Here is a 23,069-nt window from a genome sequence, read left to right as displayed (position 1 = left end):
TGGGAGATACTGAATCTCGGTTCCAGCATGCTGTTGGGTCTTTGGCCTGTGCTCCCACCGGAGGTCAGACTTTGCCTGGGAATCCCAGTTTGAGTCAGCCAGCCTTAGCCCCATCAATGCAGTGACAGGAGTCCTGGCCTCGTCTGGTGGCCATCCTGTCGCTGGACAGCTCTGCTGGTTAAAATGCGCCACTCCCACGGTGCCCTCTGGGGCTCCCGAGCTACATGCAATCCCACACCCTGATGCATAGAAGGTCAGGGGCCATTCCCCCGTTCATCCATTCAGAGTGTGTATTGAGTACCCACTGGCACTGTGGGTTAAGCTAGGGGCTGGAAACATAATGCAGACCAGACACTGTCCCCGTCCTTAGGAGGCTCCCAGGCCGGTGATGCTTGTGGAGCGGGGAACAGGGAACGCAAGTTCCTGATACTGGACCACATCCTCTAACTGAAACATGGAGGGGTGCTCCGGGGGCCTGCTGTGGGGCCCTGGGGGTGGGCAGCCGGTCACCACCGGGGAGGTGGACACCACACACCCTGGGCCTGGGGCCTGAGGTGGCTTGTGACCTGCCTTCCTTCCTTCGCTCCACCTAAAGCCCCCTGAGGCTGGGCTCTTCCCCAAGAAGGGATGCCCCAGTGCCTGCCACATGAGTCTGTGTGTTCTTCTACCTCCCTTTCGCTTTCTTCCATCCCACTGTCCATTCTTCTGGGTCTCTAGCAGGGAGTGCCGTGGTCAGCAGTAAGGGTCTCTGCGGGAAACAGAGTCAGTGCAACACGGAGGACAGCCTTTAATGAAGGTGCTTCTTATTCATGGAGGTGCGAGCAGGGTGAAGGGAACCAGGGAGTTGGGATGCTGAGAGGCTGGGGCTGAAGACGCAGGAGGAAATCGTGGTCTAGGAGCCCAAGGAGGTCTGGAGCCTGGAGCAAGGAAGCCAGTGCGGAGGGTTCCAGAAGCAGGAAGGAGCAGGGATATATGCCTGGAAATCCCTCTCGTCCTGCCCTCTGATCTCTGGGGCTTCTCACTGGCCGAGCCCGAGGTAAAGGGGCCCAGGTGAGGCCCATCCGCAGGCTGGTGTCCTGGGGCACAGAGCAGAACAGAAGAGGGTAGGGAATGAATGGGGTGGGGGTAGGGGGGGCAACCAGAACAATCCGCAGGGCTGTTACCTGCTACCTGGCTTCAGTCAATAGTGGAGATCTGAGAGGAAACCCCAGAATTCTTTATTTAACATTTTCAAGGTCTAAGTGGCCAAAACAGTGCTAAGATCAAGTGATAGCCAGTGTGATGATTCGTTCCACATGTCAGTTTGGCTAAGCCATGGTCTAACACGAATCTAGATGCTGCTGTGAAGGTATTTTTGTGATGTGATTGACAACTACAATCAGTTGGCTTTAGAGAGATTGCCCTCAATAACGTAGGTGGGCCTCATCCAATCAGTTGAAAGCCTTAAGAGCAAAAGGCGAGGTTTCCCCAAGAAGGAATTCGGCTTCAGACTGTAACAGAAATGCTGTCTGAATTTCCAGACAGTTGACCTGCCCTGCAGATTTCCAACTCAAGATGGCAACATCCACTTTTGCCTAAACTGCTGGCATTTTGGACTTTCTAGATCCCACAATCACATGAGCTAATTTCTTACTATAAATCTCTCCCTCTGTGCATCCTAGTGGTTCTCTTTCTCTAGAGAACCCCGACTGCTGCAGCAGGAATGTGGGGAAATGGGCCTCTCGTGCACTTGCTGGTGAGGGTGTAAGTTGGGACAGCCCCATCTGGAGGGGAGTCTGTCAGTCTTTACCAAATATTGGGTTTTGCAGTGTTCCGTTTTTAGCATTTCTCTACAGCATGGCTTGGAGGAGCAAGTCACAGACAATTTGAGCACCGGTAGCCACAGGCCTGACGATCTGAGGCAGAATGCCAGCCAGCAAGGACAGGCTGATGGCCGGCGAGGCGGCCGCCTCTTCGCAGATGAGGAACTGGGGGCTGGTGAGGAGGCGGCCCACCCCCAAATGCACACAGCTCGGATGAGGCCGTTACCCTCATTCTCACAGGCACTGTCACCCTCAAGTTTTTCTTCTTAGGAGGGGTCCTGCCCCGTTTTTTGCCAGACTCCTCGGTGGCAAAACCCACCTCATCGAGGTTCTAGGACAGGACTACCTTGAGTAAGTTTGCAGAGAAAGGAGCCCGAGAAAAACCCACAGAACGTACAGCAAGGCCCAGCCCAGGTTGGGGTGATCCTGCCAGGGGGTGCCTGGCGCCACCTGTGGCTTCTCTGTGTTGAAGAGGTTCCAGTGAGGCCCAGGGTCCTGGCCTCCCACCCCGAGCCCTGCTCACCGTGGTCAAAGGGAGCAAGCGGGAGCCCGCTCCTGCCGACTCTAGTCATGGGGGACTGGTGGGCACACCCCCATATGTCCAGGGCTTGCTACTGCGGGACTGGCCTCGGGGGTGCTGCCCACCTCGTACTGCTCCCCCTCTCCCCACCCCACGGGTGAGCTGTGCTCTCTGTGGTTCCAGGGGGCCAGTCTGATAAGCCCATTAGGGTTAGTAGGTATGTGGAGTCAGAAGGTTGAGGGTTGGATCCCAACGGCGCTCGAAGCAGCTGTCTGACCTTGGGCAAGTCATGTAATTTTATGGGTGAGCCACATCCCTAAAGTGTCCCAGGATCGCTACCATGAGCAGACGAGCTAACAGATACAAAGTCACTTCATCAGCTTGGAAACACCAGAGAAATAAGTGTTGGTCGTAGATCTAGTACCTAGTACCTCCCCTGATTGTTTTCGCAAGTGCGCAAAGGCGTCTTGAGGAAAGTAAAGCCTTATCCGGGCATTTCTCAAATAGCTGGCCCTGAACAGGTATTTAATGAGCTGAGCTCTCAAGGGATTTTGAGGTACACGGGCCCCTGAGACCCTCGCCAGAGAAGTGACTGCGGTCTTGGCATTGGAGCTACCTGACAGCGAGGGGGTGGGGAGGGAGGGGGGCGGCGGGGGAGAGTCGTTTGGAAGGAGGGGAGCGTGGGCTTTGCCCGAGTGTGGCATCAACCCAAAGGCTCAGGGAATCTTAATTCCCATCCCGTGCCACAAGACCAAGCAGGGTAGTCTGTGGTGACAACAGGGTCCAGATCCCTCTCATGGCAGGCGACAGGCAGGCTGGGAGGTGCTAGTCTTCCCAAGGAAGATTAGAAAAGCACCCTTCAAAAACAGCCTTATTTTAGGCTATTGAAAGTGAGGAGAAAAGGTATATGGCCTAGGGACCCCACCCCCAGCAAATAAGGCACATATAGGATGGGATGAAGGCGGTGCCTTCTCCCAGAAATCCCCTCCCCAACCCAGAGCAGGACTGAGGGCCTGGACTGGGCAGCAGGGGAAGGAGGAAAGGGCCCCGGAGAGGAACACCTCCCTCCTTGGCTACTGGCACCACTGAAGCTGGTCCTTAGAAACGGGTTCAGGAAGAGACATACCTGCCTGAAAAGAAGTCTCCCCGCCCATCCCTAACTTGACCGTGGCCAAGGAAGCCTGGCTCCCACCACAACCCTCTGGGTTGTGCAGCTTCAAGGAGCAGCAGTGGCTTGTTCTGGGGAGCAGAGTAAGCGAGGGCTGTCCTGACAGCCTGTTTCCTTTCCAAGCTGATGAGGAAGGGGTTCCCTCTCTCGGTCTCCTCCTTTCCTCAGGAGTCCCCTATGGGACACTTGGGACTTTCCCAGCCCCTGCAGCACTCTTTTCCCGCCCTGTGCTCAGTCTCCTCCACCTGCTGAATACCTACCATCCTTCTGCTCCAAGCCAGGTCCCACCTGGTCCAGGAGTCTCCTTCTGACAAATCCAGCCTGCACACCCCTCCTTTCCCGGAAGCCTTCCGGCACCCAGCTTGGCACTTCCTATCACAGCCTCTTTATACTGGAAGGTACTTTTGATGCGAAGAGGCCTGGTTTAGCTGTCTCAGGTTTACAGGTGAGGATACTAAGACCATGAACACTAACGATATTAACAATGGCGAGTATAGCGAGTGCTACGTGCTGGTCACTTCCCGTGAATGAACCTACGCCACATTGAAGCTCATTGTATAACCGAGAGAGCTGAGGCACAGAGAGGCAAAGTAGCCTGACCCAAGATTGTGCAGGAAAGAAGAATCTAGGCCGGGATTTGAACCTTGAAAGGCTGGTTCTGGAGTTTATGCCTAGTTTCTTGTCTTAATCTAGCTTAGGCTTTTATTGTCTCCCTTGCTCATCTATGTCTGTCTCTTATTCTGTGCAGTTTTGTCTTATCCTTCCCTAATCTGCGCCCCCCTCCCCACCCGCCTGGGTCCTGTCCCTGTCCCAGCTGCGCAATGGCTGAGCACAGCAGGTGCCTTGGAAGATGTCCCAAGCAGGGTCACCCGTCATGTAATGGAACACTTCTGACACCAGGTGGCAGCATCGGCCAGGAGTGCTCTCAGAACTCTGCCCTGCACCCTGTCAGTCAAATAAAAATTTAAACTTTTATTTCTGGTACAAATGATAAATACTTTGCATTAAAAATCTGGGATTCAAGTTTTCCTGGTACTTCATGCTCCCTCCCTGCCCCAGAGCCTTACAAAAATATTTCCGTTTAGAGTGCAGGATGCTGGTGCCTGTGGTCCCCACAGGGTCTGGGTCGGGGGGGGGGGGGGGAGAGGCACATATGGGAGGTCCTCACGTGCCCCAGCGTTGGAGGCCAGCAATGACAAGAATGCGCTGTGATCTGGTGTAGGGGCTACGGCGACGGTCCCTGGCAGCGCCCCCTCCAGGGCAGGGATCCCCTCCTTGGTGAGCATTGGGTGGTGCAGAGGGGCTGGCTCCTTCCAGATGGGTGAGTCGGGGAAGGGGTGTGTGCGTGTGTGTGTGTGTGTGTGTGTGTGTGTCGGTGTCACAGGCACAGACACCTTCCAGGATCCAGATGGGTGAGTTGGGGAAGGGGTGTGTGTGTAGGTTGGTGTCACAGGCACAGACACCTTCCAGGATCGAAACCTTTAGAGTTAAATAGAGTCACGGGCCATCATTTGGTTGCTTGAAAGAGAACACTTCAGGGGGAGCTTAAGGGAAGGGTGGCAAATCTGGAAAGCCCCCTTCTCTCTGTCCCCAAGGGAGGCACAGGGTGACTGGGGGGGGCTGCCTCCATGAGTTACTACACTTGATCTTAGCCAAAAGGCCGAGAAGCGATTGCCTCCATGAGTTAACCCCTGCCATGCCACACCCCGTTTCACAGTCGGACGTGATGGGGCCAGAGGCTCCCGGGTCGAGGGAAATAAGGCCTCAGTGGGAGGGGTGCCACCCCCTCTGGTGGCCTGGGGAAGAGCGGGGAACCCAGAGCAGCCACCTCAGGGACCACCGTCTTCTCCCCTGCCCAGCTAGGGCTCCTCGTCCCAGAGGCACAGCTGCCTGTGGGGCACATAGAAGTCGAAGCGGTAGTTCTTCTGGCAGCTGCGGATGCCGCACCTGTAGGGGGCCGGCCGGTCGTGGCTGTGGCAGTATTTGAGCAAACACGGGTACCAGGCCAGGCTAAGGCCATAGCGGCAGATGCATGGCCTCCCGCTGTCCCCCACCTGCCCACAGCGCCGCAGCCCGGAGGGCTCCGTGGCCTCAGGCAGAGCCTCAAACACGGAGCTGTCCACACCTGGCAAAGAGAGGCGGGGGTCAGCGGTGGGGAAAGAGAGGGCAGCCCCCCACCCCAGACCCACGCTCCGGCCCTGCATGGCCTCCTGGGGCCTCCGGTCAACCCGAGGAGCCAAGTACCCGTTCTTGGTCTCCTGGCTGATCGATGAGAAACCCGGCTCAGAGGGGTTTAGTGATCTGCCTGAGGTCACAGAGGAAGGAGTGGAGTGAGAAGGGAACCCCGGGCCATCTGACTTCAAGGCCTCCATGTGGCAACGCCACCCTATGCTTAGAAACATCGCTGTACTAGAATGAGACAGAGTAGAGAGTCAAGGAGGGCGGCTTCAAGGAGGGACATCTGAGGATGGCCAGCACGAACGTGCCGGGACATCAGCGTGGCCAGGGCACATGCGGGGGTGCGGGAGGGAGATGGCAGTGACCTGGCCCCTGACGTCGGCTCAGTGGCCGGGGGAGGGACCAGCCCCGGAGGGCAGGGGGCAGTTTCAGACTTGCACGGCAGTGTGGGGTGCAGCTCACCAGGGAGGGCTGTGTGTGGAGGGCATGAGCACAGCTCTCTGGGCGTTTAGAAATCCAGGGGAGCCCTGGGAGGGGCAGGCACTTGCCCAGTGTTCAGCCGGCTGGGCAGAAGGACCAGGGACTTGGACTAGAGCTGTGTCATCTCCCGGTGTCCTCTATACGGAGGACCCGAGGACGGTCCTGGGAACGGTGTCAGGAGAGCCACCGGCAGCAAAGCCACACAGGCCTAAAGGCAGGGAGCCCACAGAGACGCCGGGGCCCTCAAGGAGCTCGGCAGAGAGCTGCTCACACCAGAGGAGACATGAAAGAAAGGAGAGGTGCTGGCTTCCAAGGGGGGGCGGCAGAGGTGGGCGGGCAGGAATGAGTGTCTTTGAGCCCCACCAGGACCCTACAACCTGGGCCTCCCCCCATGACGGATGTCCCATCTGTGTTCTCACTAAGGGAAGGAATAAGGTTGGCGCTGCCTGGATATCTCCCTCAATGGGATCTAGCAAGTCACAGTTCTGTGTGTCCCTACCTGGAAAGGGTCACTTTCATCTGGCTGACTCCTCTCACTCAAGAGCCACACGGGCACCCCTTCCTCCAAGAAGCCTGCCCTGACCAATCCCAGCCCAGCGTCGGGGACCCTCCGCCGAACTCCCGTATCTCACGACTCTATCCGGGCCGATGCAACACTGCAGTGGGTGGCACCCCGCTGACCTTGCTCCAGCCAGAACCGGACGTCCTCCTGGCGAGTGTAGATGCTTTCCGCGGCCTCGGCGCACACGTTGCGGAGGTGGGGGCTCAGCAGGCCCCCCTGGCTGAAGTTGACGGCGACGTCCATGTGCAGGTGCTCCAGGCCCCGCACCTCCTCGGCCTGCCGCACCGCCCGTGGGTTCTTCTGCGGGGAGAAGAAGAGCCGCTCCCACCCGGCCTCAGAATGCTCTGCCCACCCCTTGCTTGGTGCCCAAGTGTCAGACAAGCCAAGGCTGGTGGCGCTTAGAGCCCTGGGGCAGGCTGGCTGTCAAGGGGCGCTAAGCATCGCTTCCACTTGGTGGAGAAACCAATGTTCAGGGCAGAGCCAAGCCCTTCTGGCTGGCCACCGGCTGACATTTGAGGCTGACGGGGAATTCTGACAGTGGCTGAAGGTGGCGCAGGTGGCCAGCCAGGCAAGCTGTCCCAAAGCAGATGACCTCTGGGGTCCCAGACTTTCCAACATGCAGGCGGTGGGGTCTCTGGGAAGGGCCTCGAACAGGCCCTGCTGGAGAGTTTTGGAACTTAGGTGAGGCTGGGGAGCGGCCCAGGGTCCAGGAAGGGCCGGGGCACAGACCAGCAGGCTGGAGTGTTCTGAACATGGCGTGCATTAGCTCATTTAATTCCCAGAACTCATTTCTCAGTAAGAAAATAAAGGCCTTGGAGCACCTGGGTGGCTCAGCGGGTTAAAGCCTCTGCCTTTGGTTCAGGTCATGATCTCAGGTCCTGGGATCGAGCCCCACATCGGGCTCTCTCCTCAGCGGGGAGCCTTCTTCCCTTCCTCTCTCTCTCCCTGCCTCTCTGCCTACTTGTGATCTCTGTCTGTCAAATAAATAAATAAAATCTTAAAAAAAAAAAAAAAGAAGAAAGAAAAGAAAATAAAGGCCTTGCTGGCGAGGTCACTCCTGCAGTGTCACCTGGATGAGGAGTGGTGGCAGCTTTGACCTCAGAGTCCCAGCCCCCAGCCTCCACCATAAAGAGGGAAGAGCTGAGATTAGGGGACTGGAGGGATCTGGCAGTTGGGGGAGGCCCTGCAGATTAGCGATCTGGGTGATGGGGTTCAGTATGGCCTAGGGCACAATCAGGGGGCTGGGGAGTACAGGGTGAGAGTGGGCTGTCAGGGAAGAGGGCCAGGGTGGGTCAGGTGCCGGGTGGGAGACTGAAGTTGGGGTAGGGTCCGGGCTTGGGGCCAGGCTGGCTGCAGGGCTTGGAGTGGGGGCGGGGGGTGCGCCGGCCTAGCAGCCAGGCCAGGGCAGGCCCGAGGCGAGCACTCACCTGTCGAAGCTTGGCCATGGCCTCACTGGGGATGATCTCATTGTGGTGCAGCCGGGTGACAAAGCAAAGTGCCTGGAACTGACTCTGCCCCTTCTCCAGCTCCCCCAGGATCAGGGCTCGGAAGATCTTCACATCCTGATGGGAAAGGGCAGGAGAATGGGGACCCTCTGGAGTGGATGGGCGCCCCCCACCCCAGCCCACCTAGCGCTCTGCTCAGGCCTTGGACAGGACACAGGCCCAGACCCTGCCCTGCAATGGACATTTCCCTCCTGCTGGCCTAGGAATTTTTTTCTTTCCCATTTAAACCTGTGACTTGAAAGAAACACACCCCAGATGTTCCAAAGCCTCCTGGCAAATCTCACAGCAGGAACCATCGGAAAGCTTTCCCAAACAGAGTCGTTTATGAGTACAGAACTTCACCTGAAAAGAAACAGCACCTTTGTTTGGTGCCTATTCACAGCTGGGCCCTCGGTGGCACCCCTGTGGCCCCCAGATCAGGGTGGGTCACAGCCCCTATAAACTACCGGACCAGGCGTACTAGGGGAGGGACTGAACTTCTGACAAGCCTAGATCCTGAGTTCCTCTCACAGACATTCTTATTCGGGAGGTGTGGGGGAGGCCCAGAAACTGGTGCCCCTCAAAAGGCCCCAGGGTTTCTGATCAGCCAGCCTCCTGGCCATCCCCACCTCGGAGGGAGGGAGTGGGCACAGGATGGGGCTGAGGGCAGACACCGCACAGGCCGGTTGTAGCTGTTGCAAACTTCTGGCCAGGCGGACTGGCGTGGCTCACCTTTCCCCTCCCCTCTCCACTTCCCCTTTTCCCATGGGGTTACTAATGGCATTACCAGCAGGCCAATGGCTCTTTCCTGTTCCTCGGGCATTGCATGAATGGGGGGGGGGGGGCGCTGGAGGGGAGCAGAGGGAGAAGGGAGAGGGGCCGCAGGGAAGGATGGGGTCCCCCCCCCCCAGTCTGGCTGTGGAACCCTGTGCTCTCACCCAACTCTGGGCCTTGGCTAACTGCTCCCAGTGAGAAGTCAGCAGGTCCCAGTCAGAAGTGGTCTAAATCTGTCAAGAACCCCCACCCCGGCCAGGGAGGTTCCCTGGCCATAATGACCATCCTGCTCCAGTGTCCCAACGGCCCTGTCTTGGCACTGGGCATACACAGCCCTGCTAGCTGTGCATCTTTCAATGTGCGTGCCCTGGCTTTGCCCACTAAGAGAGCCCGCATTCTTGGAGGGCTTCCTGAGTGCCCGCTAGAGTACACGTGCTCTGAAACGGGGGCCGAGGGCTCCCTTGGGTTCCTTTAACACAACGAGGGGGAGCTGCACCCAACTCTGCAACGTATTAGCCAGGGCCCAGCCATAGGTTCCAGCTTCTGTAAGCCTCACTTGTAAGACGGGGACACTAAGGCATTTAGCTGGTCAGGTTGTGGTGAAAACTGAGTGAGTGTGCAGGGCCTAGAAGGACGTCCACCCCGACCCAGTGCTCAGCAGGGGCTCACTGGTGGGTCATCTCCTACCTACAGGTGACTGGAGCCAGTCACTGCCACCATCCCACAAAGCCCCACGCGCTTGTCAAGTCCCTTCCCTCTCCAGGGACGTTTCTCTTGATTCCTTTTACTACAAATGACCTCTAGGACAAGGGGGTGTGGGCATGTGTGGGAAGATTTTCCACCAATAGTGCAGAAAGGGAGACTGAGGCCCAGCTGGTGAGAACGTCCCCATGAGGGTTTTGTTGATGCCAGACTTGTGGGGAAGGTGAATCAGAGCTCGGGTGAACCCCAGCTTCCTCTTGACAGGAAATCCACTCTTGGGCCACGAGGCTGGACTCTCCCCGCCCTGCCAGCCTGGGCCACCTGATCTTTCATTTGCTCGGGTCGACTGGAGGCTGGCCCATTCGTGTGCTTTCCACTTGGGGCTCACTTCCTGCCAGGTGAGACCTGATACCAGACTTCCCCTCTGAAGGCTGGAGTCAGCTGGGTGTGCCTGGCAGAACCCCGGGGGGGTGGGAGCTGACATCTATCTCCCAGGGATTTTCAGCAATGACTCTTTAAAAGAGCCTTATCTGTGGGGCACCTGGGTGGCTCAGTGGGTTACACCTCTGCCTTTGGCTCAGGTCATGATCTCAGGGTCCTGGGATTGAGCCCCGCATTGGGCTCTCTGCTCAGCGGGGAGCCTGCTTCCCCCTCTCTCTCTGCCTACTTGTGATCCCTCTCTCTCTCTCTCAAATAAATAAATAAAATCTTAAAAAAAAAAAAAAAGAGGCTTATCTGGAACAGTCACAGTGTCCTTTCCAAAGCCACCTCCACATGCCAAACCCTGGGGTCCGATGGCTGCGGAGTGGTCTCTCTGCTCAGGGATATCCCCTGCCCAGTGTTAAGAGAAAGCATTTGGACTCTTGGAGCAGACAGGGGTAAACAATCACCTGTTCTAGTCTTTCCCTCACTCTGTTGTATTAAACAACAATGTTGGCAACATCAGCAAAATGATACCAAAATGGGAATCTGACAGGGGGGTAAAGACAGGGACCGAGGATTTCTCATTGACAGAGAAGATCTACCTATGGAGGGCATGGATTTATTGAAGTTTATAACTGGAAGGGACAAGTCATTGTTACTATGAGTCAAATAGGATGTATTGTCCTGTTTAAAATCTTTACAGTAACAGGAGGTAGGGAGGATGATTATGACTTAGTTGGGAACCGTTACTTGCTCAAGGTCATGGGACTAGGAGGAAATGCGGCTGGAATTTTAACCCCGAGCAGTCTGACTCCCAAGCCTGCGCTCTCTCGGCCACAAGGACCCATTGCCTCCCAGATGTCCTCGGTGGCTTCAGAAACCAAAGCCCAGGCCCAGAGAGGCAGGGTGGTCTGCCCTTGGCCACACAATTGCAAATGGCAGAACCAGGTTCAGAACTGTTTCTTCTTCCAGCCATGCCTGGAAGTCCTGTGTAGACCTGCCCTGGGAGTGTGGCAGCTGGCATTCACAGTTCTGCGTGACTAACAAGAACCAGCATCTGACACAGAGAGGAGGGCTCCCGAGGCCAGGTCACCTTTCTGTCCCACCTGCCAGCCTGCCTGCCCAGAACCTCTACGGACCCTACATTCTCCAGTCTTCCTAGCCCTATTTCTCCACAAAAACCACCTTCCACTTGCTGACTCTGGGACGGAGGGGTCACCCCTAACTTCTGGACCTACTTGGCTCCATTATCCTGGCCGGTGTCCCTCCTACCTTCTACTCTCTACACCTGACTCACTGCCAAGGTTCCAGGGGCCCTTCTCCCCACAGCACAGAGGAAAGGGCAGGGGGACAGGTCTCCCTGCTTCAGCAAACATCTGGCCAGATGCTAGGCCCCGGCCAAAAGGAAGCCTGGCTCCCAAGTTTCCTCCTTGCCCGAGAGTGCCCTGGGATGAGTCACCCGGATGTGGCCTCATGCCCAAGGCAGATGGCACAGCTGGGGATGTCCTGGCACTGGAAGCAGGTTTCTCAGGTCCAGGACTCAGGCTAGGACTCCCGAGATGGCAGTTTCTGTAAGGCTACTGCTTGTGTGAGCTCCTGGGAATCTCTAGCCCGACGGGAAGCCGCAGAGCCTCCTGGGACCAGGGCTGATCCCCAGGCACCAGGGAGAGGCTCATGTACCATGGAGGTCACGATCACTGGCTGAAGTCCTTTGTGGTTTTAAGCAAAGCTCAGGAGCAGACAGGTTGTAGGACGGCACGGTAGTCATGAGCAAAGGCTCTGGTGTCCACACTACCTACGTTCCAATGCTGGCTTTGCTGACACCAGCCGTGGGACCTTGGGGGAATGCATGTCCCCCCGTACCTTAGTTTCCACATCTGTTAAATGAGTTAAACTAACAATACCTACACCTCCGGGGATTACTGTGAGGAGAAAATGAGTGAAAGGTCTCAGAACACAGTGGGCTGAACCCTTTGTCTAGTATCGCTGTGATCTCGGCCTGGCTCCAGCAGTGATCTCCTCCAGACCTGTCCAAGCAGGAGCAAAGACTGTTCTCCTCAAGATGCACCTGAGGCCCAGAGAGGTCGGGGGACTCCTCTGGGGCTTGTAGGGAATCTGCAAACCCGTGAGAGAGCACTGGTAAGCATTACATAGGGCACAGCCTTCACAGGCACCAGGCTGGGTGGGAAAATGGCCAAGACCAAGGCAGAGGCCCCAGTCTTCAAGGAGCTCATGGAGAGGCTGACCTCCTATGACAGTCAGTGCACCACATAAGGTCTGGGGTTGAGGTTTATGACAAGTGCTATGGGGCAAAGGATGGATGAAAGGGCACTTGCTGTCTCCTTAGGGAAGGGAATGGGAGGAGGGGAGGGAGGGAAGACTTCTCCAGAATGAGGGACACTTCAGGGGTCCCAGACAGTCCAAGGATGGGGGGTGCTTTCTAGCAAAGAGAGAGAGGAATTTACACAAGACAGGGAGATGGGAGGCTCTCCTAAGACCCCCACCCAATCTGTCCCCCCACGTTGTTACTGATCTGCCCAATGCCCTTTGGAAGCTCCTTTTGCCCTCGCCCTAAAGTGTACCCTCCTGAGGCTGGCCTCCACCACCACCTTGTCTTGTACTCCCTGAGCATTGAACTAAAGGGCGGGCAGTTCCCAGAAGAAGTGATGAGGCCTTGGGCCTGTCCCTGAGCTGATTCCTCTGCTGGGGCTGCCCTGTCCCCCTCTGCCTATCATCTCTCAGGGCTCGGTTCCAATGCGTCCCCTCCTCCAGCCTGTCCTCCCAACGCTGCCCTCACCAACATGCAGGCAGACTCAGGAGGCCCAGCTCCTAACCTCGCCAGCACAAGCTTGGTGGTCTGTGGCCATCCCCTGCTGTACCTTCCAGACTCAGCTCCTTGAGGCTGGGAAAGCATCTTATTGGCAATGATTCCCCGCCCCTAGACCACAGCAGGTGCTCTGTACGTGCCTGGGAATGAATGGACGGAGGAAGGAGCACACAAAGGAGAGTATGGAAGCATCCTGAGCAAACCACCAGGGATGGGGTGGGGTGAGGGAGGGCAAAGGGGTCGGAGGAAGAGGCTGGTATGAGGGGCGGGACAGTGGGTCTGAGAGTCCAGCCGAGGAGTCTGAGCTCCAGCTAGCCCATCACTAGAAGTCACTGGTGGGTTCTGAGCTGGATCCGAAACTTCAGCTGTGTCGGTCCAGTGTGCACCTGATTTAAGTGCCTTCATAGAGGACCCTGTCCTCCTATGGCATCTTCTGCCCTGGCAACAAGTCATCCAGGTCCCACATAAAATCTGCCCCTGGTTCAAGGGCAGAAACCAGACCTGACGTAGGCAGTAACTTCAGGGTCTGGCCCAGAGCTTGGAGCTCAAAGCTTTGTAGCTGAGTGAAGGCCCCCTGCATGCATGCTCTGGGGTCTCTCTCAGCTGCCATCAAGAAGACTGGTAGTCCTACAGACTGGTGGTCCCCGCCCCCCGCTGTCATTTCGGCTTTTAGCAGGTTCGGGGTATCACTTGGTTCATGACCCAGCGAGGTTCTGGCTGGGGGCATGACCTTCACAAGTCGTGTGGCCGCAGAACCAGAACCAGCAGCCGGACCTCCTGACTCACGGTCTGGTGATCCTTATGCTCCTCCGAGCCCCCCGGCCCCTGTCAGCCCCGGTGCATACACTGTCCTTCTCTGGGTTTGCCCCCTGCCAGGCTGCACTTCGGAGACCCACTGCATGTCCCCGAGAGAAGGCGGCACTGACCCGGCTGTGCCTGGGCTCCGGGTGAACACCTAGGAAGACAGCCCACAGCTGCTCTGGGAAGTGCAGAGGCCCAGCCCTGTGCCCCAGAATGGCAAGATATTCTGTGCTAGGCCCAGGTGCAGCCTGCCTGGGGAGAGGCCCCAGGGGAAGCTTACTGCTGGGAGGGGGAGCAACGCTGCACACAGAGGGCCCCTGGGAGTTCAGCGGGGAAGACCTTGGAGGGGGCACCCTGCTCTCCCCTACCGACTTGCAGCCTTAGAATAGACGCCGGAGATGGAAACAAACTTCTCTCTTGCCTCAGCCGCCCTTGGGGTTTTATGTTACAGTCCAGCGGAACCCTGGCTCATGCACGTGGATGCCCACCTGCTTTCCACCATTCACAGACCACACGTCTGTCGTCTTTCTTGCGTACTTGCTGCTTCTCGAACAATCTGTTTCACACACAGCTGCTCCCGTCTCTCCCGGGCCCCCACAGTTGCTCCCAGGAACTTGCTGCCTCCCTCTGTGTCCCCCCTTCTCCACCTCCCCGCTTTCTCTGAGCCTCAAGCACTTCCTTGTGCACCCTCTCACCCAGCCCCCTCCTCCAGAGAGCCCGCCTGCTCGGCCCGGCCCCTCCACGAGCAGGAGCCAGAAACTAAGGGGGCCAGCGTGGGAAGCCACTCCACCACTCCCTGCCCTGCTGGACACCCAGGCTGGGGGCCTTCTCTCTGGATTCTTGCGGAGCACCCCTGTCCCCTACTGCTCCTCGCTCTAGGACAGCCGGCACTGTCCCTGGGGTATTTTGCCATCTTTGTCTCCTTCCCATCACATCACAGCATGTGATTCCACGGCCTGGGCTGAGCCAATCTAAATATTTATCCCCATGCTCCCGGCTGGGGCTGCTTCATGGCCAGAGAGGGGGCTGGTTTTGAGGAGATGAGGGGAGGCAGCCAGGAACCAGCACCTTCCTAACCCCATGCTGCCTGCCCTGTGGCAGGCACGGGAGCACCTGGGCGACTCTGCCCAGTGTCCTTGAGCAGGAACAGGGGTGAACAGAGTCGACCCAAAGCCAGCCCAAGCCCACTCCCACAGCCGTGCCCGGGGTCTCAGGCTGGCCCCATTACCGGGAGCCTGTAACCCCTCAGGGCTGCCCTGGGACAAAAGCTTCTTGTTAAGGGGTTTTAGTGCAGCTACGGGCCATGAGCAGTGGCCGCTTGCTCTGCCCCAGCCCCCTGAGCCCCCAGTTCTCTGTAAGCCAAATCGCAAAGGTCACTACTGTTCCAACTGCCCCAGGGAACAATGTGAGGCTTTATGTGGATCAACTGCGCCCCACTGTCCCGCTGACTCAGGGCTCCTGAGACGGGGCTCCCGACTCCTCTCTCGCCCAGATTCCCAGCCCCAACGCCTCCCTTGCTCCCTGCCCTTTATCGGAATGCACGAGTGGCAGCCACTTCAACGCTTGCCAACTTACAGGATGGAAGGTCCTAATGATGCTCTGGGCCCTAGAGGGGAAATAAAGGGGCTAGAATGTTGTGCTTCCCGGCGAGGAAGGAGAGCTGGGGCGGGGACACCGGGCTGGCCCCATTACCTGACTCCTCACGTGCGGGCCTCTGTGTGACTGCCTCTTAGACCCAGCTTCTCACCAGCCTGGGAGCATCACCAGATCATCTCTGCCCAGCCTGTGCCGCGTCTGAGCCTCGGGCTCTGAGAGGGTGAGTGGCTTGTCCAGTCGCCTGACCAGTAAAGGGCAGACTAATGTACACAGTGAACGCTCAGGAGTCTCTGGGAGATCTCTTCCAAACGGTCCCCGCGTCCCCACCCCTCCAGCGCAAGAGTCTCAGGCACAAAGCTACCAAGGGGTCAGGACTCATGCCAAAGGGGTTATGGACTCAGGGAGAAGGGGTCCAGCCCAAGTCTGTACAGAGGAGGGTTTGTTCCCTTGCATTAAGGTTTTCTGTCAGGCTCCTTCCCTTCCCCTCCTCAATTCGGGTTTCTTTAGCCTTCTGGAAGGAGCCTTCTTATGGTACCGTGCACAGTCAGTCGCTATACAGGGGACAGATCCCTGAGTCTGAATCCAGGATCACCAGCTACTCAATATTGTCAAAGTCACTTCGCAGCCCGGAGCCTCAGTTTGCACACCTGCAGAATGGGGCAACGCTTGCCTCACGATGCAGCAGGGAGACTCAGATGACACTGTGCGTCAAAGCAACCAACAGCAAGCGACCACCCAGCGGGTGAGATCCGGGGACGTGCATGTCCCATCACGAGGCCGCACCCTGTCTTCCTGGGGACAGGAGTCTGTCCTGAGTTTTTCTATAACCACTGCCGTCACCACTTCTCTGCAGCCTGGGCGGCCTGGTAGGGAAGAGCCCCACTCTGCCTCCCCCTATCTTATTTCTAGTAGCCACTCCTCCCTCGGTCCAGGGGGGCAGTCTTCACTGCCTGATCCAGGATCTTTGGCTAGGACCTCCCCTGACGTCAGCATTCGACTCCAGGGAGCACGTCTGAAACTTCAGGCAAGCCCGCTGATCCCTGATCCATGGAGGAATCCCTCCAACACGGCAGAGGGACTGCTGGTAGATCTGAGGGCCCCAGGGACACGAGCCAGGTCACTACATCTCATGACATCTCATAAACTCCTAAGAGGAAAGCTCTGGACTCAGAGACGTCTGGGCCTCTCCTGAGAGCATCTCTGCTGCCCTCTGTTCCCCACAAAGACAACACATCCATCACACGCCTGTGTTCCAAACTGCTACGTTTCAGGGACCTCACATAAGGCAGGGGAGCGGGAGACTGGTTTCTAAAAGCTTCTCCTGTCTGACCTCCGTGGGATGTGACGATCTGGTTATAATAAACAGCCTCTGGCCCCAGTACAGTCATACGCACATTCCACATCTTCCAGACAACTTCTGATGGCATGCAGCTTCCCACGCTGCTCCCCTGCCCCAACCAGGATCCCCCAAGGCAGGGACTCTGGTGCTTTCTGGACGGTTCCTTCCTTTGACTCCCACTCACCCGCTGGTGCTCAGGTCAGGGAACCGAGGGCTCACGTTTCCACTCCTCCTGGGTTCTTCAGAGTGACCTTGGGCTGACCCACACCGCCATATGGCTCCCCTTATCTTGGCTCCAGCCCACAGCCCCTCAGGATCCCTCCCGCCGCATTTCTGGAGGCTGTGGTTTCTTCCTCCCCGCCCCCAACATTGTACCCACCACCCAGAAACAGTTTTGCACATGACTTTCTCCTATCTTTTGGCCTCACCCTACCCATCCGGTCAGCACCAAACCACGCCGCCTGGAACATGACTTATCCCCTCCCCCAGCTTTTGGACATTCAGACTGGGGGACAAAGGGGAAAGAGAACTTGGATGGGGACACCGGCTCGGGGGAGGGGGACTGAGAGGGCTGATGGACAAAAAGCTGGGTTAGAGCCTGGGGGTGATGACATGCCCCATGTTCGATACGCCCAGTGAGCACGCACACACAGGTATAATTACACACACAGGACCCGGATTATAAAGGAGAGTATGGCCTATTGGGTGTATATTATGAATGACAGTTTGTGTACTGAGGGCATGTGGAATGAGGCCGAACGCCTAGCCGCTGCTTCAAACACATTAGGGTTATTGTGGGTAGAATGACAGGTTGCAAAGAGGTGAGTGTGGGCTCTACCTTCATTTAACAGCCTAACCTGGGCCCTCCTCCAAGTCCCCTCCCCTTCCCTGAGCAGCCACGCCAGTGGTTCCCAAACTCGCTGCCCACAGGAATCACCGGGGCCTCTTTAAGAAAAAAAAAACAACATTGCCCCCAGAGATCAGAGTTCGTAGCTGGGGAGGGCAGCCCAGGCGTGGGGAGTTTCCAAGTGATTCCAATGGGGCCCTGAAGTTTGGGGGTCACTGAGCCCCAGAGCTTCTTTTTAAAGCTTCAGCTCCGTCTGCCTGATGGTTAGCAGCCTTGGGGCAGGGCACGCAGTGACACGGGATGGCCACTGATAGCTCCAAGCTACTTGCGGAGTTGACAACCGTTCCCCGGGCTCTGGGCTACGTGTCCTACAGCCAGCGGATTACTCTCAGTACTCTTACCGCCTACCGTGTGGCCGTGGCCATGTGAGCAGAGCCAGAAAGTGCTAGAACCCTGCCTCTTGGAGGAGGGGGGCTGCGGGGTGGGGCGGCAGGGGGAGCGCTGGAGAGAAGGGGCTGGGGTTGGGGCTAGGATGGGCCAGACCCAGGGCTCTGTGATGCCTCCAGCCAGAGGCACTGCCCACAGCCCCCTGGATTTTGGCAGAACAAGAATGATGGCTCTGGGCTCAGAGGGGCTGGCCAGCAATTGTGGAGAGTGGCAGTTTTCTGTTATCAACTCAACTGGGTGAACGGATGTCCAGAGAGCCGGTAAAACATTACCGCTGGGTGGATCTGTGAGGATGTTTCCAGAAGAGACGAACATTTCAACTGGCAGAATGAGTCAAAACGATAGGCCCCGCAGTGTGAGGGGTACCACCCTGTCTGGAGAGGGTGTGGGTAGAACAGAAAGCAGAGGAAGGGCGAACGTGCCCTCTGTCTGAGCTGGGACGTCCACGTTCTGCCCTCAAACACTGACGCACCTGCTTCTCAGGCCTTTGGACTTCAGCTGAAACCACACTGCCCGCTTCCCTGGGCCTCCAGCTTGCAAAAGGCAGATTGTCAGGCTTCTGAGCCTCCAAAATCATGGGAGCCGATCTGTTGCAACGTTTCTTTCTCTAGCTCTTGCTCTGTGTCCTGTCATTTCTGCTTCTCTGGAGAGCTCCAACACACGGTGCTTCAAGAAGGCTACAGTAAGAGCCTAAAAGCACCTCCAGGCTCAGGGCTGACTTTGTGTGGGACTCTGGGTCCGTCCTTCAACCTGTCCGAGTCCAAGCTCAGCAGGGAGGACCCATGATGAAATGTGATGTGGGCAACGATTACAAAAGTTCACGGTCTTCTATTTCTTAAGCACTTAGCACAGCAGCCAATGCCTAGTGGGTATTTCAGACGTATTACCTGATTGGTTCTTTTGATAGTCACGGGACTGGTACTGTCATCACCCGCCTTGTACAGATGAAGAAAAGAAGGCCTGCTGAGATCAAGTACCCTGCCCAGGTTAAACCATGTCTGTTTATTTCAGCCTGGACTACCTCCCGAAGGTGAGAAAAGGGCAACCGTCACTTTTCCTAAGTGGACTACGGCATTTCCCCAAAGCACCCCAAATATGTTTGCTACACAAAAGAAACGCAATGCCCATGATTTTTTCCCATAGGAAGAATCCTTCCTTCCAGATAGAACCTTGTGCAAATCTGCCAAAGACCGTGGGGCACATGGAGGCCTTGGGAACTAAGTGGGTCACAGGAGAGTGGCCCAGGAGTCTCCCCAGAAGGATCCACATATAGAAGCTGCTCTGGCCAGCGTAGACAGTGGCCTGGGGCAGGCGTGAAGGCTATTCTGCTCCGCCCAGGCTAGCGGAGCAACCTGGAGCTGGGGAGACTGTACAGAGCGGGCTTTCCTCTCTGCACCTTCCACACACTCCCCCCCCCCCCATTCCTGCCCTTGCTGGTGAAATTGGAGATGCCTTGGAGGGTGTGAAATGCCAGCTTCTGGGTCAGAGGCTAACCTGAAAAGTAGACTTCAGAAACCTGGGTGGAGATTTGAATCACTGCCGGGATTAAAATGGGACTCTGGCAATCCGCTCCAAATGGATTCTCTAACTGGGCCGTCTGCCCCCCAACTATGCTCTCTGCTCCAGGCCCCAGTCCTCCACCCCACTGCCACGGGGCTCCCCCTTCTTCCTGCCTACAGGGCAGAGCAATAAAATCGTTCATGCTGCAGCCAGGGGTTATAAAAGCTCAGCCCTAGCCTTTGCGTCCTAGCCACAGCCTAGGAGAGGTCCCAGGAGTGGGGAAGCCTCTCTCCAGGGTTCCAGAGGCCATAGAACAATGGGCAGGAGGCAAGAAAGCAGGAGGCTCTTGTCTCAGCCAGAGGCTCACTCTCAAGGAAAAAAGGCTTCAGTGGAGGGTTAGAGAGGAAGATTAGGTTAGAGAGGAAGATTAGACCGCTGCCTCCTGAGGGGTCCAGCCCCTACTGGGATTTCCCGGAAAAGAACACAAGCGACAAAGTTTCCCTGGAGTACGGGTATGGGGAGGCGGGTATGTCCCCGTCAACTTCCCTCTCTCCACACTGGCTACCCTTCCAGGCCCCTGCCTGAATGGGAGAACCTGTGCCTGCCCAGTAAGGATGGGCTATAAAGTCTTCCCACCATGACCACCCCCCAATACTCCATGGTCTACCTATGTCCGACGTCAGTGGTAATTCAGTAGTTTGGGGACAGATTAGCAGTGAAACCCTACTTCCACTGTCCACAGGATCCTCCCACCCTCTGTCCCGGCCCACGCTCTCAGTAGCAGTTTTGCTGGGTCCCTCACTGGCTCCCCAAATTCTGCCCATCTCCTCTCCAACTCCCACTCTCTAAGAGGGAGGAGGGAGAGCGGCTTGGGCCAGGCCTGAGCTTCTCCAGCTGTCCAGTTATCTAACTGTCCCCACCTCTCCAGTCCCCCAGAGACAGGGCCTCTTTCTTAGCAGAAAAGGGGCTGGTGTGTGTGTGTGTGTGTGTGTGTGTACAGCAGGAGACTCCCTTTGAGTACCTACATCTCACCCACCCTCTTTCCTTCCAGAATTCCTGCTGCTGGGTCACCGTTAGTCCCTCGTTACCTTTCCAGGCCCATTTGCTGATAATCCCCCAGTCCCTCCATTGCCTTCCCTATCCCCAACCACCCTGGGGGCCAGGTCCACCTTCCAGTCCCTCCACAAGGTTCCTTCTGGTTCCTTACAAACACACTGAGTAGATGCTGGTTTCTGTTCCCCTTCTTGCAATCTGGGCCAAAACATGGAGGTTGGCCAGCTGTCTGGCCAGGCAGGGTAAGGAGCAGCAGCTCTCCCAGAGAGTGGGGACCTCCTGTGGGGCCTCTCGCCAGGTCGTCCTTCAGCAAGCTTTCCAGCCTTCCAAACCAGAGAGGAGAGGTAGCATCTCCTTGGCTCCGGAGGGACAGAGGACAATCCACTCTTATGCCCGCCCCGCCCCCCCCTCCATGTCTCCACTCTAGGAAAGTGAAACAAGAGGGTTGGTTTATAGACTCCAAAACCTCAGGGCTGAGAGGCCTGGAGCCACCTCACTGACCTGTACAGAGGTGACAAAGGAAAGCCAGAGAAGGAAAGGGACTTGCCCAAGACCACAGGGCAAGAACCCGTGATCTCTGATTGCTGGCCCAGGACTTTCTCCTCTAGAGCAGAGGCAAATTACCCCAAGAAGGGAGTTAGCATTTCTGGAGAATCAGCACCTGGAGGGTTCTGGGAGAGCTGAAAGAGAAGTGGGCAACAGGCTGGTCGGGGAGTGGGAATGAGCGGGGAGTGGGAATGAGCAGGGGCCTGCGAACCCAGAGCAAAGGGGCGAGAAGCTGGAGGGGGCGGCAGCGGAATTGCCCCGGGCAGAATGAAAGGGCCGGGCTTTGGGGAGCCTGCACAGGGGTGTAGACAAGTGCCCCACGACATGACCCTGGCTAAGTCTTGTGCCTCTCCTGGCCCGCCTTCCACCTGCAGGCCTCAGTGCGACCGGGACCCCGGGGCGTTCCGGCTCCTGGGTCCGGCCGGGCGAGCGAGGGTGCCTTACCTTCTTGAAGTCGGCGGTGAAGGAGACGAGGGTGCCGTCGGGCTTGCGCAGCTCGAGGCTGATACTGTCGGCGTCGCTGTCCGCCTGCAGGCTCTCCTCGGTGACCTGGCCATCCGGCAGCCGCACGCGGACACGCAGCTCGGCAGGCGCGCCCGGCCCCGCGCCCACGCCCCGCGCCGCCCCGAGCAGCGACACGAGCAGCGGCAACAGCAGCAGCAGCGCCGCGGGGGGCGCCGTGGGGACCCCGCGGCGGCCGGGCGGGCGCATCCCCGGGGGCCCGGCCGGCCGCGAGCTTGCGGCGAGGAGCGCTGCCAAACTTCGCGCGAAGTTACCGGCTAGTTCGGGGCGCGTGGCAGCGGCTCCCCCGGGGGCTCAGGCGCGGGGGGGCCGAGACGTGGCGCGGACGCACGTGGGCTGCGCTCCGCCGCGCGCCCCCCGGCGGCTCCGAGGCGGACACGGCGCTCCCGGGGCCCCCCGCGCCCGCCCACCAGCCCAGCGCTGCGACTCCGCGGCCCCAGACTCCAGAGCTCCGAGACTCTGTTTTGCACTTTTCATTCAATCCCACCCCCCGTCACTTCCTTCGGAAAACAGAAACCACCAGGACCTGCCTTAAAGAGACCGCGCACCTCTCGGCCCTTAAAGGGCTCGAGGCGGCTCCCCGCACTCTGGCAGTGGCCCGAGGGAGGGGCGGGGGCGGGGGACCGCCGCACAGCGGCTTTGTGGGAAAAGGGCTTTCTCAATCTCCCTCCCTCCCTACCGCGCCCGGTGCGACCTTGCTGTCCGGGCTGTCCCGGCAAATCCCGTCCTCCCAGCAGGGGCGGGACGGGTGACTCCCCCCCCCCCTTCCCCGCCCCCCCCCCCCCACTTTGGCTTGTTCTTGTGCTACGTGGACGAAATAATCGGGCTTGGTGTTTTAGGGGTTTTGTTTGGTCTTTGAGTTTCTCTGACACAGCGAATTTCTAAAAAGTTTTTGCAAAATCAGACCTCACTTCTGCCCTGGGTCTGGAGGGATGAGCTGATGTTCTCGCCCAGCTTTGCCATCTCTCTGGTGAGATAGTTTGATAAGTCAGGCCACCTCTCCGGACGGGCCCCTTGGCTTGCCCCCATTTTGTGAGCTCCAGGGCACCTTTTCTTTTCAGTCTGATCTACCCCGCTAGCCAGACTCATGGCCTGTCCTCAGTCCTGCCCACCTCCCCAGATCCCCACCCTCCCTCCCAGCAAATCCAGGGAGATTCAGGAAAATGACTAGGGCCTCAGGGCACTGGCGCTTGACCCACAGGGGTTTCTCCCACAAGTCCCAAGAAAATATGACTGCCCTGTGATGCACCCCAACCCCTTGCCAGGGTGAGGGCAAGGGGGATTGGGATTCCTGCTTCCTCTGAGTAACTGTATGCTTTGGGAACGTTTTAAAAATTCTTTAGGCCTATGTGTTGCCCTGTGTCTAGTGGGAGTTGCTGAGACTTATGATGTCCTGCCAATTCCATTGGAACAGAAAGCCCCAGGGAAAACCTCAGAACCTATTGTTCCCCATGTCCACTTCACTTCTGTTTAGTCTCAGTTCCCCTGTTCCTTCTTA

At 57.6% G+C, this 23,069-nt stretch overlaps 1 protein-coding gene, 1 long non-coding RNA gene and 1 pseudogene across 3 annotated transcripts in view; all 3 read right to left on the bottom strand.

Annotated features, from left to right (window-relative positions):
• POU2F3 (POU class 2 homeobox 3) overlaps window positions 1-22,480 on the bottom strand; it is a 104,593-nt gene extending 82,113 nt beyond the window's left edge. Inside the window, exons 1-4 of one of the 2 annotated variants that reach the window (XM_047692139.1) lie at window positions 21,494-22,290; window positions 8,138-8,272; window positions 6,830-7,010; window positions 5,166-5,615 (exon numbers count right to left, since the gene is read on the bottom strand). In XM_047692139.1, the coding sequence (XP_047548095.1) occupies window positions 5,350-5,615; window positions 6,830-7,010; window positions 8,138-8,272; window positions 21,494-21,760 (849 nt within the window). In that variant the 5' untranslated portion in view covers window positions 21,761-22,290 and the 3' untranslated portion in view covers window positions 5,166-5,349. Of the gene's footprint in view, window positions 1-5,165; window positions 5,616-6,829; window positions 7,011-8,137; window positions 8,273-21,493 lie in introns of those variants that run through there. The other variant, XM_047692140.1, reaches the window with a different exon arrangement.
• Window positions 4,443-5,159, bottom strand: LOC125078895 (uncharacterized). Its single transcript, XR_007121000.1, has 2 exons — window positions 4,954-5,159; window positions 4,443-4,884 (listed from the first exon to the last, which is right to left on the bottom strand). It is a non-coding gene; the product is annotated as an uncharacterized LOC125078895 (long non-coding RNA).
• On the bottom strand, window positions 5,031-5,162 carry LOC125080325 (uncharacterized; annotated as a pseudogene).
• Window positions 22,481-23,069: the final 589 nt, after the last annotated feature.

Source organism: Lutra lutra, chromosome 10, assembly GCF_902655055.1.
Source record: "Lutra lutra chromosome 10, mLutLut1.2, whole genome shotgun sequence".
Lineage (NCBI taxonomy): Eukaryota > Metazoa > Chordata > Mammalia > Carnivora > Mustelidae > Lutra > Lutra lutra.
Note: the sequence above shows the minus strand (reverse complement) of the source record. Positions and strands in the feature narration are given on the sequence as shown.